Genomic DNA, 19,092 nt, shown 5'->3' with positions numbered 1-19,092 from the left:
ATTTAATCTTTGTGATAAAGTAAACTTGAAACAAGTTTTGCAAATTATGAATAGTTTACAAGATTCTGAAAGTGTGTCTCCACACATCCAAATCTGAACCTCCAAGGCCAGCACACATTCTAGGACAAAAATTTATGAAAAACACTATATTATGAAAAAATTTTGAAAGAAGTGGATGCAACATGATGCCTGCTGTATCATCTGTAAATTATAATTATTCTAAACCAAATTACTACATTCTTTTATTGTAAAAATGAAAACAGAAATACTATATGTTGGAAGAAGTCTAGTACTGGATGTCTGTTTTGTACCTTAGTAGATCTGGTGGCACTTATATTAACGCCAATAACATCACTATTATATTTGATGTTTGCCTTTTATAAATACATAAAAATTAATTTGATTCAATCGGGTTTCTGAAAGGCTGTGCTTTCAGAAGTTATAGCTGACAAATTTAGTTAGATCCTCACTGCTTCGCCATTTGGAAAACTACATGTAAATATCTTCTAAAAAATCAATGATATTGCAGAAAAAAATACTTGATCAAAAACAGTGGATGACATGTACTGACATACCTCTTCCTTGTAGTTTGTTGCTAGCATTAAAACAGAAAAAAGGAATTTTTTACATGAAGATTTACAACCCAAGGCTGCATTACTCTGCAGCTGTTGGTGGGGAACAGGTTTAGATGTTTTGAATCATCACTTCTGTCAATGTATTCTCATACTTTCTTAAAAGAAAAAATAAAAGTTACATGATCAAAATGATTTAGGGCTGAAAACCTGTTTTTTCTCCAACCCTCATTCCCTTTCCATAATAAAAATGCATTTTTAACAAAAATGTTTAAATGCCTTATTATGTAATATATTCAACCTATTCAATGTCGTTTAAAAATCTACTGCAATACACCAGACAAATATTTATTAATCCTATAATCAAGGAAAGATATTGATCAAGTAACCCTCACACGTATGATGAGGCATTTCTAATTTCAATTTCTAATTTCACTAAGGCAACTACCATGAAAACTGTACCCTCTTTCAAAACATGCATTTTGTTAGGTTGAAGATTAGAAAGGTAAAATTACTCATGTTATGGTTTCTTTACTATCTGACTACTCTTACTGAAATAATTCAGGTTCAGGAATTCTCTTTTACTTGGGCTCCTTTATCACTTAAAACAAGAAGTAAACTTAATTTTGCTCTCCTCATTAAAATGCCTATGGGAAAAAGAGACCAAAAATGTAAAATACAGGGACAGGGAAAGGCCATGTTACATCATTTAAATAAAGATGGGACCAGATCGCACATTAGAAAGGAATCTTTATCTTCAGCAATAAAACTGGGTTGTTACTCAAGGAGAAATGAAACTTGCTTGCATTGTATGCACTTGTACAGATCTACTCTAGTGTCAGGCCCATGTTACTGAAAGACAAGAAGAACAGTAGGGTGAAGGGAAAAGTGGGCTTTCCAAAAATTTCCTGACTCTTAGAAAACTGGGCTGCAATACTCAAAGGAGAGTTTAACCACTCAACCACAGAACAGATATCAGCAGGTTACAATACTCTAATTGTTTTTTCATACTCTAAGACTGGATTTATTTTAGATAAGTAGTTCCTACACTGTGGTCCAGAAAACAATGGTAAGTGATTTAGAGCCAAGGAGACAATGTGTAGAACTAATACAGGATTTCCAATACTGTTGGGGGGGTGTGGGTGGGTCACAGGTTTTTTTTATTTGTTTGTTTGTTTGTTTTCCCTCCGATAATGAAGGGTATTTTCTGGAAGCGTGGTTCTTTGGCAGCCTGTTATATTGTCTGGGCCATTTGAAGAAGCATTTCTATAAACCATCCCTGAATGTGAAAGAGCATGTACTTTTGCTACCAGTCTTTGTATTGAATATTTAGCACCAATCGTCATCAAGGTATTCATTTCCCAGGCTGCTATAAGCCCTAAGGCTGAAGTAGTTTCTTGTAGCCTACAGCTCTTATGGTGTATTTTTTAAAGATGCTCCACGGTTTTGTCTTACCCTGGGAGGCTGTGCATAGGATCAGAATAGGCTCTGGTTGTAGCCCAGCCGCCTGAGGAAGATTGTTGCAGGTGGCAAACCAAACCTTTTTTCATCAAATAAGCAGCTCTCATCTCTCCAGCCCTGGCCCATCTGCACCTCTTGTTAGAATTCAAAATCCCTCATCCTGCTATGAAGCTGGTTTGTCCTCTAGCAAACTACAAATACAGTGGAAGTGATAAGGGTAGCCTAATCTTTGAGATATTTTGTTGTTTTTTTTTTTTTTTTTCAATTCCCTTGTCGTAGAGTTTAGAGATGAAAGAAAACTTGGTTCAAAGAAAGACATTGAGTATGTTTAAGTGACATCCTCAGAGTAGAAAGACTCCATCTGAATCCATTAGAAGCATTTCAAAGCAATTTCTTGTATTTGCTTCTAAGTAGTATGTTTACTTGCTTTACATGTGATCAAGTCAGATGAACCTAGCAAAATGCAGTTAGCAAAAATATGTGCGCATTTGTGTGTGTGATAGGAGGGACAGGGTAAATAAATGTTTTTTTTAAGGGTCATTTAATGGGAGTTCTTTTACATTGATACATGTATTATGGTTAAAAAAAAAATATATATATATATATGTATATATATATAAAGTGGTAGAAATTAAAGTTCATTCAGCATAAATTAGTTACTTAGTAAAACTTGTTAATGCATATTTCCAGCAACAAATGCTGCATTAAGAAATACCTGTCCTTAGTAAGCAATATATATAAAAAAAAAAAAGTTAGAATGAACATCAGGTGTTAGGTAACACAGAAACCCAGAAAATTTTTGATCAATTAAATTAAAATGAATCTGCCATTAAGCAACATATGGGTATACGTTAATCTGCATTTTGATCAGTTACAGAGTGAAAGGAAAGGTTTACAGTTGGAATAATTCCAGGCAGTGTATCTCAGCCATATATTTGAATCTCTAGCTTTAAGTCTACATCTAACACAGCTTTCATATGGCTCAGTAGAGGCACTCAATAAAGTGCTGCTTTAGAGAACTGCATCACAATTCACAAATAAGGGTCTTCAAAAGCAAATTATTAAAAACAATTTATGTCATTCAACATAGCAACCAAATTCTATTTAGATATTCTAAAAATCAACAGTGGAGACCATCAAGCATACTGAGCAAGCAGCCCATGAAGAACAATTCCTGCAGAATGTTGGTGTATATTTAGGTAAAATGTGAAGAACTCATGAATAATACAATAAAGTTTAGCATAACCAGATCAAGTGAATTTTCTCTTGTCATACATAAAAATATGTAGTTTAGACACAAGTATGTTTTCAGAGCTATACTTGCTAATTCCCACAATGTCTCATTGACTTCTATAAGCAAAATTGAACTACTAATTTGAACCTTTACATGCAATTCATTGCTGAGCTGAGAATCTTCTGGTTTGCTTTTAGTTTAAAAAAAAAAAAAAAAAAAAAAAAGTATTTTGAAGAAGACAAGTCTGCTGTCCATAAGCAAGACCTGTCATAGGTGAACAAGTCAATTTGGGAGAGAAAGCTTTACAAGAGAAATTCTGTAATAAGGTATGGCTATTTTAACATGCATTTTTCTTATTTTTAATATTTTTCTTATTTTCTATAAGAAACATAGAACTTTTCAAATATCTTTTATACCAAGACTTTCATAATTTCAAAAAGAAGCACGGTGCATTATTGCTCTTACAGAGCAACTTCTTTTGGGTGGCAGGCAATAAACCAAACTCAGCTGCAGATTTATACTGTAGTATCCCTTCAAATAAAATGTGTTGTTTTTTTTTCCTGAAAAAATGCCAGCAGTGTGTAATTAATTTGTGCTCACATACAGAGAACTTTCTTGAAAGAATGCATAATTATTTTGACATGCAAGCCTGGAATGGCCACATATTTCATTCACATAGCATAATATTTGTTTTCATTTGTTTTGAGATTTGTTTCAGCTTTGGTGTTAACATGACTTAAGACTGCAATCTCTTCCTCAGTCAGAATGACAGTATAATTTAAAGCAACAAAAGTATTTTAGTTTAAAAACAAATAGTTAATAAACTTTATTAACAGTATATTTTCAATTATTTCTGCATTTTTAATAAACTTTATTCAATCAAATTAACTAGGAAATTTTATTTTTATTTAGGAAATTCATAGCATTTTATTTTTCTTCCTACTGAGTCACATCACACTTCTTTGAAATGGCACAAGGAGAAGAATTAATAAATTCTAATAATGGAATGCATTATTCCAAAAAAAGATCATCATGGTACCTTGTTATGCTCTGCATCCTAACTCTGTTGTTTTGTTACTTTAATTTCTTACCTCTTTGTTTGCTCTGTCTGCTTGAACTAATGTTCCATTCAGACACGGTTCAACATAGTGAAGTTCTTCATTATACTATGGAGAGAAATAAAAAGTAGGATGAAAAATTTAATTAAAAGCTTTGAAATATACATTTTAATTTAATTATTTAGAACTACATTGAAATATGCATTTCAATATGCAGCAAAAACAATATGATTTAGTTCATTTTTGAAAGCTGGCCATGGTATATTTTTTTTTCTTTTACATGCTTCCTAGTGTTTCAGAGGTTTAGACTTTTAAAAAGGAACATTCAGTTGAATGGATGCCAACACTCAGGTGTAATTAACGGGTAATGTACACACTAGATGGTATAAATATCCTTCATGCTAAAATCTGAATAGTATTAAGAGTTCAGATTTGATGCATCACTGTCACAACTCCCAATACTTTTTTACATATACAGAAAAACCTGACAAATAATTGAGACATTGGATAACACATTTTGGAAGATTGATAGTGGAACAACCATGCCAAAACTTCTGGGAGCTTGAATCAATCTCGAATATGTCTATCAAGTCAGAACTTCAGTCAAGCAACTAAGGCCTGAAGCTGTGACAGATCTTGAAAGGAATCTCTGCTTATCTTGCAAGGTCCAAGTAAATGAGATACTCCAGTCTCACTTTCAGAAGCATCTTAAGAATTTAAACAAAGTATCATCAGCATGACAGATCTAACAGACATCAGATCTAACAGAACCATGGATGCTTAAGTCACTTGACTGAAAACTGACTTGATTGTTTAAATCTTTTAAACCTTTCGGTAAATGTCAGATTGATATAGATGCCTTCAAAAATTCTACATCAGTTTTAGAGATACAGTCTTCACTTAGTTTCTCTTCTTACTAATTAGATCTAATCTAGAAGTTATCACAAAGTATGAGGTCTTCGCATTTTGGCTCTACTTCATTTCACTCTTTCACAGACAGTAAGTGAATCAGAAAATCCATACCAAGAAAAGACAACACATTAAGTTAAGCCAAAAATAATGATGGAAAGCATTTCATATGATTAACATATGCATTTATTCAATTATTCCTCCATCTCATGAGGAATAATTAATTAAAAAAAAAAAAAACGTACAACCTATTACAAAGTGTTGTTTACACAAGGTTCTCTGTCACTGCAAGATCTGATCATCTCTGCCTTTACCTCTGAATTTGTTCTGCACTCTCTTCAATTTAACACCATCCCTTTGTCTGCACAGATGCTTAACCATAGACCCCTGCAACCTGTTCCACATAGGACATCTGTTATCATCATTCACATGAACAGTGTACTGTTTGTCACATTCATTAATTTCATAACTACTGCTGCAAAGAGAAGAGTTTTTAATTAGAACTTCATTAAATTATTCTTGAGGCATTGTGCCAGAATTAGTCCTCCACTCTAAATACGTATATATGTATTATATATATATATATATATATATATATATAAACCCAGAGTAACTCCACTTCCTATTGCTAGAGATATAGAATATTTACATTAGCATCTACATGGCAATTGTTTAGCAGTCCAAGCAAAACAAGATGCTAGGTTATTTATGCAAACTTTCTGCAGGAAACGTTCATGCTTTCCTAACTATTTTATTCCCATCAACATTATGCTGATTTAGGAGATCCTGCAGACCATGTCTATTGCTCCAAAGGTAATGTGAAAAAACAAGGCAATGACATCTGAAATTCTACAGTCACTGGCAATGTGCTGTGTGCATTTCAGAGCCACAGCACTTTATTGGTCTGACAAATGATGTACTCTTCCATGTAGTTTCTCTTCAGACTGTTCTTCAGTCTTTCTTCTGAAAGTTGTTCCAAAATAATAATGCCAAATCCACACGCTATTATTACATGCCAAAGTGAAAATGGCCTTCCATTCTGTTGTAAAACAAAACAAAAACAACAGCAAAACACCATATCCTGAAAACCTGTAACAAACACTGGCACACCACTGCCTATTTCCAAGCTCTCTCCTGCCTTCAGTTTTTTTTTGTTATTGTGCTGTGGTTTTTTTGTTTGTTTGTTTGTTTTTTAAGGCATGTTCTTTAATCAACGTACTTTCTGATGAAGCCTGGATTTTTAGCGTGATTTTGGTAGCTGTCAGTAGAGATTAGACTGCCAGATGTACTTTTCTTTATATGTTACCAAGAACAATCTTTAATCAGCCAACATGGAGTAAAATATTAGTCTGCCTGTCTCTCAGTCATGATAACCATTTCAAATATCTCATGTATGCAAGTAAAATCAGAATTTTTAAATGATATATTAGTACCACTTTTTTTTTCCACTTTTTTTTTTTTTTTTTAATTACAGGCCTGTCAGTCTCACATCAGTGCCTGATAAAATTATGGAGAAGATGATTCTTGAAGTTACTGAGGCGCACCTGGGGGACAAGGCAGTCATTGGTCCCAGCTAACATGGGTTCTTGAGGGGTAGGTCCTGCCTAACAAATTTCCTTTTATGATAAGATCACCCATCTAGTTGATCAAGGGAAACCAGATGATGTGATTTTTTTGGACTTCAGCAAGGCTTTTGACATGGTTTCCCATAGGATCCTACTGGACAAAATGTCCAGCATACAACTTAACAAATACATCATATGATGGGTGAGCAATTGGCTGATAGGCAGGGCTCAAAGGGTTGTGGTTAATGGGGCCACATCTGGTTGGTGGATGGTCACTAGTGGGGTCCCTCAAGGCTCCATTTTAGGGCCAGTCCTCTTCAGTGTTTTTATAAATGATTTGGATGTAGGACTAGGAGGTGTTCTGAGCAAATTTGATAACGACACCAAACTTGGAGGAGTTGTGGACTCAGATGAGGGTGGAAAGGCCTTGCAGAGAGATCTGGACAGACTGGAGAGCTGGGAGATCACCAACCACATGAAGTTTAACAAAGGCAAGTGGCAGGTCCTGCACCTGGGACGGGGCAACCCTGGCTATACATAGAGACTGGGCGATGAGACGCTGGAGAGCAGCCCTGCAGAGAGGGATCTGGTGGTTGTGGTTGACAGCAAGCTGAATATGAGCCAGCAGTGTGCCCTGGCAGCCAGGAGGGCCAACAGTATCCTGGGGTGCATCAGGCACAGCATTGCTAGTCCGTCGAGGGAGGTAATTGTCATTACGAACTGTCATTATGAACACAAGAAAATGTAGATTTTTAACCTTCTGAAACCCTGCCAAGTTGTGACACTATTTGTATCTGCAGTAGCTAATTCACCTTAAGAATATTACTATAAAATATTTAAAGTAATCTGCTACATATGGAAAAAGAAGCTGGATTATGGCAAGGCATGTCAATGAGTATTTTATGTAGCAGTGTTCTGTGAATAACAAGCACAACCTGACGTGCTCTGTTTCTCAGAGTTTATTCCTCTACCATTCAGATACAAACAAAAGCATAGTACGAAAAATCTGTATATAAACATATATATCAACTTCTGATGGTTCAAATTGTTGCAAAGATGTATTGTTATGATTATATTTTAGTTATTATACAATTTTCTGCTTATATAGACTTCAAATTCCTTTAAAAATATTATGAGATGGAAAAATTTACTAGACAAAATTATTTCACTTCCAAAAAGAATGCCCAAAACAGCAAAAATCTCCCAAAACCCATGAAAACTGAAGAATGTTGATGCAACACATGGAGGCATTCAAGCAACATCTCCATCTCAAATTGGCATACCTACTTGATAAAAGCTTTAGTACACCTTCCCCCTTCAGTAAAATACACCGCTTGTGCTTCATAGCATGTATCAGATGGCTTTGTCATTGTCATAGGGTGTTTTACAATGTGATCACTAATAACTCTCTTTTAACTATGCTGAACTTTTTTTCTGAATGGAAAAGAGAAAAGACATTCCAGAATTTTCTCGATCTACAGAAACCCCAAACATATTTCACAATCTCACCCAGCAATTTGAGCTCAGTACTGCAGCTATTCTATGACATTTAAAATTTTGTATTTAAGTAAAATAGCTTCCTGATCTTGACTCAAAAGACCTGTTAGTAAGTGCTGACTTTGCCAGCAATACCTGATATAGATCTCCCTTTTTTCCAGGAAAAGATTTTTGAAACAGATTTTTCTTCTTTAGTTCAAAGCTGTCAGTACTCAACTTTCTTATTTCCTACTACAAACTGAATCCACCTGAGTAAAAGACTGCATTCTGCCCTTCAAGAGTTTGCATTACACTGTTTTCTTTTATTTCCTAGTGTTACATAATATCATACCCCTATACTCGTGTATATGACATCTTTGCACATTACATTTGTCATAGCTGTGATGCAATAGCACAGAGAGCTAATTACTGTGCAGCAGCTTTCAACATCTTGCGCTTCATTGACAGAGGGAGGGAGAGAAGTAAAGAACAATTACCATGCTTTACAAGCTTCTCTTAAAACCTCAGCCTACTTTAAGCTCTCTTATAATTTAAGCACTTGGGGCCACTGATTATAATAATTTATTTACTTACTTACATTTATCTGTTTTATTAGTTTACATTATTTTGCCACTCTAGCTATTTCTTTGTACAGCAGGCATACAATAAAGTGAGTAGGCCAAAGTCTAAAGTCAGGAACCGTATAATTAGTAAGACAGCTGCTGACTTATAATCAGACACTATTCGTATTCTAAAAATTAGGCATTTTCCAAACCCATGCAAGTAGTTTACATTTACCTTAGTATTTCTCATATTTATCCTTTGCCAACTGTCTGGAGCCAGGTGCTTAGAAACAAATTCATACTGTGTTGTGCAACAACACACATACGTAAAGAGTTCACACTACTTTAGGCACAACTACTTTTCAGCCCAACCTAACACCCAACAATGAAGCCAAACCAATTCCTTTGATTCCTCCTTTGGTATTTCCAAAGTTCCCCTAACACTACTACACGCAACCAGTAGGATACAAGTGCAGCCCAGAGCTTGTAGCACTCATAAAGAGGGTCACAAGTGGATGCCTTCCCCTTGCCCAGCCTGCTCTCATTTTGCCCACACAGAGTAGAATTAGTCAGGCTGGCTCAAAAATAAAGTTTATCCCTTCTGTATGAATACTAGGACTTTGAAGATGAGACTGCACAAAAACTGTTTATAATGGAAAATTTTGCAAATTAAAACCAGGGAAATATGCTACTGTGCTTTGAATTAATACTCTTCTAATATATTTTGACAAAATAGTGTGACTAAAGTGTTAAAATTGATTAAAATTTTCAGCTCAGTTAATATTAATGTAGAGTTTACATTTTGTAAAAGCATTTAAAAAATTTAAGCATTGGACAAAATTAGTACTCCTTTTATGATATTATTGTTAATTTAATGCATGAGCTGGAGTTACACTTCAAAGCAAATTGGAAAAATATGCCTTTTCTCTTGTTGTTGTAGGCATCTCTTTCATGCACCAGTACACTGACCTTACATTTTAATATAGGCAGCACAAAATCACTCTTGTATTTAAACAATTTCTTGCAATTCAATCATCTAGTCCATCAATTTCAGATAGGTCTTGCAACAACCTAACCATGAAAGTTAAAACAATTTCTAACATTGTGTTTTTATGTTTATTTTCTGGAAAGACTCACACTGAATTCTGCTTTCTGCTACATATAAAGTTTGAAATATATTTAGTAAAAAAACAAATGGACCTAATGGATATGAAACAATCCAACTAATGTACTGCTAACAGCTTTGAGGGCTTGTTGTTGGCTGCTTTGTTTTGTTTTGTTGTTGTTATTTGTTTTCTATCCTACTAAATATTTTTAAGTGTTAATTGAATTTTTAATTACATTAGTATGTACTGACCATAACTCCTATTACCATTAATGAAAATTCTCAACTTTTATGTGCACAGGATACTGAAACGTATAACAACCCCAAAAGCCAACTGAATGCCTTTAGAAAACATTTTGTACAGTGTAAAGGGATAATAAAAAACTAATAGAATAATAAAATCATTAAGGTTGGAAAAGACTTCCAAGATCATCTGGTCCAACTGTCCTCCTACGACCAATCAATTATGCCCTCCTTCTACATGAGTTAATTATGTAATTATTATGAGGGAAGATTAATACAAAAGATATTCTGAACTAATTTATTAAAAATACAGTACATGCACATATATTTCAGGCATAGTTATTTCATACTCCAGACAATGTCAATGATATACACTAGTGTTACCGGGATTGTTTATTTTAATAGAAAAATGGCACTTCTGTTTTACCATACCATGGGAAGGCCCAAATCCTCCTTATATTCAGAAGTTTGAATACATTCTTGGGATTTACATTAATGATAAAAGCACTTACTTATAAAGTGGTTTTATTTACTAACTCTCAAAACAATATCAAAGGGAAATTTATAGAACCATCAATATCTCCCCTCCTCAGCCAAAACATAGTCATGATCAATCCCATTACACCTCAATAAGTGTAAAACTATCCCCTTGTTATATATTTAAAGCTTGTATGTGAACCAACTACCACACACGAGTAACAGAACTACTGATGATTCTTAGTTATCACTGTTCGTAAGCACCAGTAAAACCTTTCCACAAAACGTTACAATACACTTGTTGTTATTTGCAAAATAATGTCATATCATAGGATCAATATGGAAAAAGTATCCTAGAACTTAATATGTCTTCAATGCTAAACATCAGGCATTGCTTTTCACATGATTTTACAGATCAATAAATCTTACTTTTGGAGAATAGCATCTGAAATTGTGTTATGTGTTCATAATATTCAATGTTGCATTATAAGTACATGAAAAATGTGACAAAAATAATTTTAGAAGATTTATGATGGGTCATTAAAATGATAGTATGCAGTAGATTCTTATATTCATTATCTTGCTTTAGAGTTGTTTTGTGAACATTTCACTTCTGAAACTCAATTAGCTAGGTACACAGCACATTTCAGATTCACATTGAGGAGAACTGTAAAAATGAGGAGATACATTGGTATTTCACCTTGCCATGCAAGCTTCAGCAAGATCTAACATCTTATTCTATTAATTTCCCCTAATCTGGTTGTCTATTAATTAAACCCCGCTATGAGTATGACAGCTTAAGGGGCTTCAGATTGCAACTCCTAGAAAAACTCTTTGAAACACTGTCACCAGCTTGCACTGAAAAATCAGTCTTTCCAGTTAGTCCAAATGCCATCTGATATCTATCACCTGCCCTCAACATTTTTCAATTGTATTTTGTGATAAAAACACAATAGATAGCAACAAAAGATTATATGTCATTGCATTATTCTCTGTGAAAAGATGGAAGAAAAAGATGGAAAAAAAGTCCTGAGACACTCACAGCAATTATATTGAAGAAGTCATCATCACCAAGGGTATCCAAAATAGATGAAACTGTCTGTTTAGCAATGGTTAGTCGAAGCCCTTTCATACTGCCACTGACATCTACTAAAATTACCACATCTTTTGGAGAAGTAGCTGCTTGGATGTACCTAAGATGAAAGACAAAACATCTTGTTCTTTAAAATACTGAACTTTTCTTTCTTCTACATTTCTTAAACATTGGACATCTATTACCTACCACTTTCTATTTCTGCAGTCAAATGCAATGACTCCATTCTCATCAGGTTCCCATTTAATACCTGTTCAGAAAATAAATAAATAAATAAATAAAATATAAAAAAAGATTACAAAATTTTACACAGTAACTTCTCAAAATGCATCTGTGATGTTGTGACAAAGTAATGTTTAAGAGTTTCATATTTGAATTTTACATTTGCTATTATAAGGTAGCTAATGCTGAGAAAAAAAAAAAAAGGATAAAATAGCACTGACAGAAACAATACGATTTATGATTTTCTCACTCCTTTATAACCTACTCTAAAGTGAAAACCTCTTCAGAACTACTGTGCACATCATACTATTGTCACTGAAGTATTGTCATACTTGGTCTTCGGTGCTGACCATTTTCATGACATGCTGGCCAAGTCCCTTTCAAACTGTATGTGCTTAACATTTCATTGCTTATCTCAACAGGTACTGCTATATTAAGAGGTTCACTCACAGGTCATACATTTTGTATTTTGACCATTTAAAAAAAAAAAAAAAAAAAAAAAAAGATTGACAGGCAGTCCTTTCAGCTTTTGCACTCAATCATCTAGCACAAAACAAAAAAACAGCCTTTAAAATAAAGATTAACATTTTCTATCCTTAAAATACTGTGGGGCTTGAGAACTCAACCATAATCTAAAATTAATACAGATGTATATACTGCTTTCAGCCACTTTCAAACCTACAGGCTTACAGTAAACTGGCTCGCATTAAACTCAAGACTTCATACATAAAAACAAACAACCAAAACAAACAAAAATGAAAACACAACATGGGTCACTGAACTGTCAGCTAAAGGAAAAGTTCACTCTGAGCCTGATCCAAAATTGCAGAAGCTGGGGATGAATTTATTTAGCTTTTTAGTTTATTTAGTATGTAGCATATTTGACATGCAATTAAATATAAACCTTAACATGTAATACATTTAGTATTTATTTGCTAAATAGAAATAAGAAAAGTGATTTAGTTGAATTTTATTACAACTTGTATGAAAGTACCTTTAAAACAAATTTTTGAAATCTTTAAATGCAAGATAATAAATTATGGGGAAATCTAAGAACAGGATAAATTACCGGATAAATTAAAATCTTCATGTATGTCTTAATAGAACACATTATCTAAGTTCAGTAATGTATGAAGGGTCTTTAGTTTTTCTCCACAGACAGTTCAGAAGTTATTTTTCATATCTATGTATATATGAATAAAGAATATGTGTGAGCTATCTTAGGGGTTTAACTTCCAAATGGAAACTAGCAGAAAAAAAAAAATCAGAACATTGAAAACACTCAATAGAAATCTTTCTGAAAAGTAGATAAATTAAAATTGAACTTGCAAGTATCTGTGAATGTAAGGATTTGTGAAAATGCTCAATGGAAATTTGCAACCATAGCTTTTCTTTTTTTTTTTCAACCTGTATTCTTCTTACCTGGATATTGTCTGAAAAATCCTTTTGCACTTCCAAAGTACTGCCAGATGAGAGAAGGGTCACGATCAAAGTTATCAACAAACACCTTATTTAAGGATTCTGACCAATAAACTCCATTTACAATGGCTGGATCTAGGGAAAGAAAGAATTTTATTTTTTGGAGCGGAACGGAGAGATTTTTCTGAAATGGAATCTCTTCAACTCTGTTATCATCTTCAGCTTATTCAGTACCCCAAAATTTAGTGTCTGCAAACTATTGCAATTTCCTGTGTTAATAAAGAGTGTCAAAATAAATTCTATACAACCTGTCTGGACACCCTGTGCAACATGTTCTAGGTGACCCTGTTGAGCACTTGTTCTGGAGGACATAAGTGAGTCAACGTAACAGTAGATTATTTATTCAATTTTATTTCTTTAAACCCTTGGAATATCTCATGGCAACACTTTAGATATTTATTTTAATCTTCAATTTGATAAGGCCATTATTGCTATATTTAAATGTTTACTGGTGGGGACACAAAATAAAATACTTTTTTTTCCCCATACTTGGATGAATTATGGTATATATCCAAACACAAAATCTTACAGTACATAACACCAATTATTATTTGGAAAATGCTGGAACCAAATTTCACTACAATCTCATATTATTTTTGACTCCCATTGAGGTTGAAAAGTACAAAACAAATCCTTGATGTTGAAAATAAACTATTTCTGTTTACTACATTTTAGTACCTTCTTGACCCAGCAATTCCTAAAACCCCAGATTGCCCAAGTATGTTTTTAAGCTGCCATGTTGGTTCCATAGCAGTAAATACGAAATAAATGAACACAACTAAAAAAGTTGTGTTCCATCAGATCATGAGACAACTTTCATTGTCAAGGCTTTTAAGCTTTCAGCTGAATGAAAAATTCTTCCACTGGCATTTAAAATACATATTTATGTATAATACGTATATAAAATGTATATAAAATCCTATTTTTAATTAAAGTATATTGAAATACCCATGTCACTATTGTAGTGGATCATTTTTATTAGCCCATCTACTTAGAGCCACTTTTTGTGTTTATATAGCTGTACTATGGATTAGAGAACTCAAGGGAAATACAGCCAAGAAAATTTTCCTTGAACATGTACATTTGAGTCTATATTTTGCATTATGTTGACAACACTAACCCCTAATCATCCAAATTCTGATCAAGAAAAACATTAATCTAGTGACTATGAAACTAATGGGAAATTTTTAACTTTTTTTTTTTTCCCTGAAAGGAGCATTAAACAAACATACTAAACAAGAGGGCACAATTAAAATATAGTCTCTGATGACTGGATTCCTTCTAAATTATTCCTGGTGGTAACTCACTACCTTCCTATACCCTGCATGTCTATCATGCTGTTCTTTTTACAATATGCCAAGAGCAATCTATCAGTCAAATTTTATGCATTTTTTTTAATGCAAATTAGGTCACACAGTTTAATCCTTTTAATACTGGAGTAAAAATTGAAGTGAGGAAAAAAATAAATCTATCCACAGTAACAAACTGAAGGCAGATACCTTATAAGTGAAAATTACCTCTCTCTACTAGTTACTACACCCTCAGGCAAACCAATCTCAAAACCAAGCTCCTTGCTGTAAATTTGATGACTGTTACATGGACACATCTCCAAGAACATGTGCCATCCTAAATGCCACGAAGTTCCTGGCCATATATCCACATTAAATTTTTAGAAGACCATCTTTCAATAACATATGTTAAGCTTATAGTTCTGGGCAACTCTTAGTTTTAGTAATTATGTTCTGCTTAAATTGCCCCCATTACTTCATTTAGAAACAATATGAAGTTTTCAGATTTTTGGTGAATGTCATCTGCATTTCCAAAATAGTTACTTTTCAATATTGGTAACTAAGTATTTGTGAATACTCAGGAATCTGAGAAGGGAGGAAAAGAATAAAATGTAAGAACATAATATAAATGCAAAATAATTTATGTGATGTTAGGGGGCTGATTCAAAGACAAGAAGTGTAAACGTCTTCTGCCACACATCTTGAAACATAATTTCTTCTTGTGCTTCCTGACAGTAACAGCCAAAAACAATTCAAGTATTCCCTGACCTTTTAGATGGGATTACTTGCAATTATATGGGATTTTGTTCCACTGCTGTTTGCGTAGATGCTATCAGTTTTTTTATTGACATTTAATACAAAACCAGTCTCCAAGCAAATAGCTACATTGACGTGAATCTGAAATATATTGTGAAAGAACAGTAAAAATGCATGTAGCAGTTAACCTGCTGTCACAGATACTGCTGATGCTAAGACGTAGGGCTGAACACTCAACAAAGGCAACCACAGTGTGCAGACTGAAAGATGTACATCAGCATGACAGAGGTTAGCACTATAATGAAAAGTACTTTAATTCACAAAATCCATGATAGTGTCTAGAGTAAGATAAGTCTATGGAAATAAACTAATTCATACATAGTGCATTTTGCTTTCCAATTACAGAAACTTTATAGAAAATAATAAAAAATAAGAAGAAAATAAGAAAATTCCTACAAAGGAATTCAGTTACTATGAAGAAAATGTGGCATACTGCTGTTTCCATACTCTATGTTCTTACCAAGAAAAATTGTTACTGATAATCCTTTGTTTTCTCCCCAGTTATTTTGCCTCTGTAATATGACCGTTAATTTCTCCTGGAAAGCTGACAAAGATACGAGCATCCAAAATGGTGTTCCTTCATGTAATATCTGGCCTCAAGGGCAGCCGCTAACATTGCAGAGCAGTACTGTCATACAATAAAGCAGTATGTGCACAGCCTGCAGAACCAAGCACTGGAAAAGAATGCAAAATCCGGCATCCTTTTGGCTCAAAGATAGCAGCAAAATTAGCTTAGTTTTGATGACACTGACAACATATTTAGTCTGGTCATATTTTAAAGAATAACAAAATCACATACTTTGCTGGGACATACACCAACAATCTAATAATTATACTACTCAACACTAATATGAATGCTTTTCAGGGTGATCCAACATATTCAAGAGCTAGGGCTGGGTGCCAATTTTGGCAACTGCCTTTGCTTTTTTCTCTCTCTTCCCTTCCCTGTCCTTCTACTGGGTAATGTGGATGCATCAGCTCGCAGATCAAAGCATCTGGACAACTGTAGGCACAGACGAAGGTGTTTGTCCATTTTGCTTCATGTGCTGTGAACCATTCAGCAATATCAGAAAGCACATTCCCTCCTCACAGGTATATGGAGTGGTAAAGACTTCAAGTGTATGATGGCGCAGAGGCATAGTGGTGAATATATACTTGTTTCAGTTTCCAATGTTGCCCTAATTACATGCCCCTTCTCCTTTGAAGTGGCAAGAACTGGAGTATGGCCAGATGCATTTATTTTCACAATGGCTTTCATGATTTTTTATTATTTATTCAGTAGTGAATATGGTGGCCTGAGATTCAACTTTAGTTCATTTGAAAGACAGAATTACAGTGGTAAAGTCCTCCCTAATGCTAGTTAATTTGGCAATAGAGATTTAGTCCTGACTCTGAGAATAGCTTGCAACCCAATTAAACATAAAAAAACTTCCTGCAGCAAATCAGCTACCTTTGAGGCTACCCATTCAGCAACTGACCTGGTTTGACTCTGCTTAACTTCTCAGATAAAACAGCTAAAAGCAAACAATGGAAAGGTAGCTCTCTGACGTGGTTAGAGCAAAGCTCTCAATACAGGACATAAGCAGGTTTGAACAAAGAATATTAGGGTCTTGGAGCAAAAGTCGAAGTATGCACATGCTGTCCATCTCTGGAAGAGCTACCAAGATTCTTCTGTAATAGAGCAGCTGTCACAGGAGCCAAGCACATGGGACAGTTATACCTATCACTAATACAGTATAAGAAAACAGGATTGTCTACCTGGCAATTTTGTAAAAGGCCTTCGCAGAGGAGATCCCAAGCCAAAACCCAGTAGTGCTGACAGAGGATCACACCATAAATTGATGTGACTACAGATAGCAGGATAATTCTGTATTTTTAGAGAAGACATAGCCCAAGACTATGAAAGCTAAGAAATAACACTCTGAGGAGCTGTAGGATGCCAGGGTATGACTGAGAAACAAATTAAAATACATGAAAAAATACTGTCAGAAAATAAATAAATAAATAAAATAAAATAAAACAAAATAAAATAAAATTTAAAATAAAATTATAGCTAGCAAAGAGAAAGCAAATACGCAAAACATAAGAATTAACCAAAATGAATGGAGACCCTCTATATGCATCAATTTTATCATAGTAGCAAAATTAAAGACTGAAAACAGAGCTAGTTCTGACACATGGTAAGAAGAAATTTCTGCACAGGCTGATGGAACCATGACTGTCAGCAACCAGGAAATCGAGACCTGTACCAGTGGCAGGGCAGGAAAAAGCATTATGACATACAACACAGAAAGCCAGTGGAAGGCATTGCAAACTACAGGAAATGAAGGCAAATGTGATGGCTGCTAAATGAAGCCAATTGTAAGCCAATTGTGTTGTAAAATATTTAATGCATAACATACCAAAAGGGGCAATTTTAGCAGAGCTGTTGTTAAAGTGATATACAACAAAGGCAAGGTACAGCCTTGGAAATAAAAGCCATCCTTTCAGAAATTGCTCAAGGAAAGACCTGTTCACAAACCTTTACAAAAACTGTTCTAAAAAAGGACCAGGCAAACATGTAAATTAACATTTTACTATAAATGTCTAATTCCTAATCTTCTGATAATCAAAGAGATGCACAGAATTATAGAAACAAGCCAATTTAGTTACACCACACAGTGCAAGAAGGTCCCATAATGACACTTACAATGGGAGACATTAAAGACCTCTACTTTTACCCACCACATCATGCCTGTTGTATACAACAAATGGAGGCATGAGAACCTCTAGAAAGAGGTGTTTTAGTCTGCAAAACACATTCAGTCATACTGGATGATAATAAGCCATCTAAACATCAGTACATTCCTGGAAGTATCAACACAATACAAATGTGTTAAGTACCAGCAATGAGAGTACACTTATTATCAGCACGACAAGTAACTGTGTCTCACCCTCTCAAGTCAATCATCTCTTAATGTTGTACTGCTTTATAAGCTTTGAGTCACACATTCTCCTTGCACAAAAGACCACTTGCACAATTTGAGTAGAAGGGAAGCTCCATTCAGACCAAAACAGTTGGAAAAAGCCCCACTGATATTAAAACGTTTGTCAGGTTCAAAGCTTCTGAAACTAGCATTAAAACATACTGAAAACACAGAGCAGATGCACAAATACATCTAGGGACAAATACATTACAATATCACTTATGGATTCTTAACATTATTTGCTCCTTTAGGAACATGCCAAATAAAAAATGTAAGAAAGACACCTAGATAAACAAAGTACAGCATAAAATTGTCTTTGTAGGTTTTTAGCCAAATGGTGTTTTGAAACAGTTTATATTCTAGCCAAGCATACTAATACTTGACCAGAAGAGCATGCCTCCTTTTCTCTTCACAAAACACGGATCCAAGAAAAATCCAGTATGGCTCCTTGTTATGTAGCAGGATAGAGAGGCAAATAATTACTCCATTCTAAAATAGTAGAAAAATGAATAAAATGCATAAATAAATAAAAAGCGCATCTTTGGATAAACTTCTATGATTCTT

General features: G+C 34.3%; 1 protein-coding gene across 1 annotated transcript in view; it reads right to left on the bottom strand.

Moving 5' to 3' along the window:
- Positions 1 to 19,092, bottom strand: part of CACNA2D3 (calcium voltage-gated channel auxiliary subunit alpha2delta 3) — a 463,161-nt gene that overhangs the window by 256,899 nt on the left and 187,170 nt on the right. The window contains exons 6-9 of the mRNA XM_082768173.1: positions 13,401 to 13,532; positions 11,946 to 12,006; positions 11,706 to 11,856; positions 4,359 to 4,433 (exon numbers count right to left, since the gene is read on the bottom strand). Coding sequence (XP_082624299.1) covers positions 4,359 to 4,433; positions 11,706 to 11,856; positions 11,946 to 12,006; positions 13,401 to 13,532 — 419 coding nt within the window. The remainder of the gene's footprint in view (positions 1 to 4,358; positions 4,434 to 11,705; positions 11,857 to 11,945; positions 12,007 to 13,400; positions 13,533 to 19,092) is intronic.

This window comes from Aythya marila (genome assembly GCF_965140915.1).
Source record: "Aythya marila genome assembly, chromosome: 10".
In the NCBI taxonomy this organism is placed as follows: domain Eukaryota; kingdom Metazoa; phylum Chordata; class Aves; order Anseriformes; family Anatidae; genus Aythya; species Aythya marila.
Note: the sequence above shows the minus strand (reverse complement) of the source record. Positions and strands in the feature narration are given on the sequence as shown.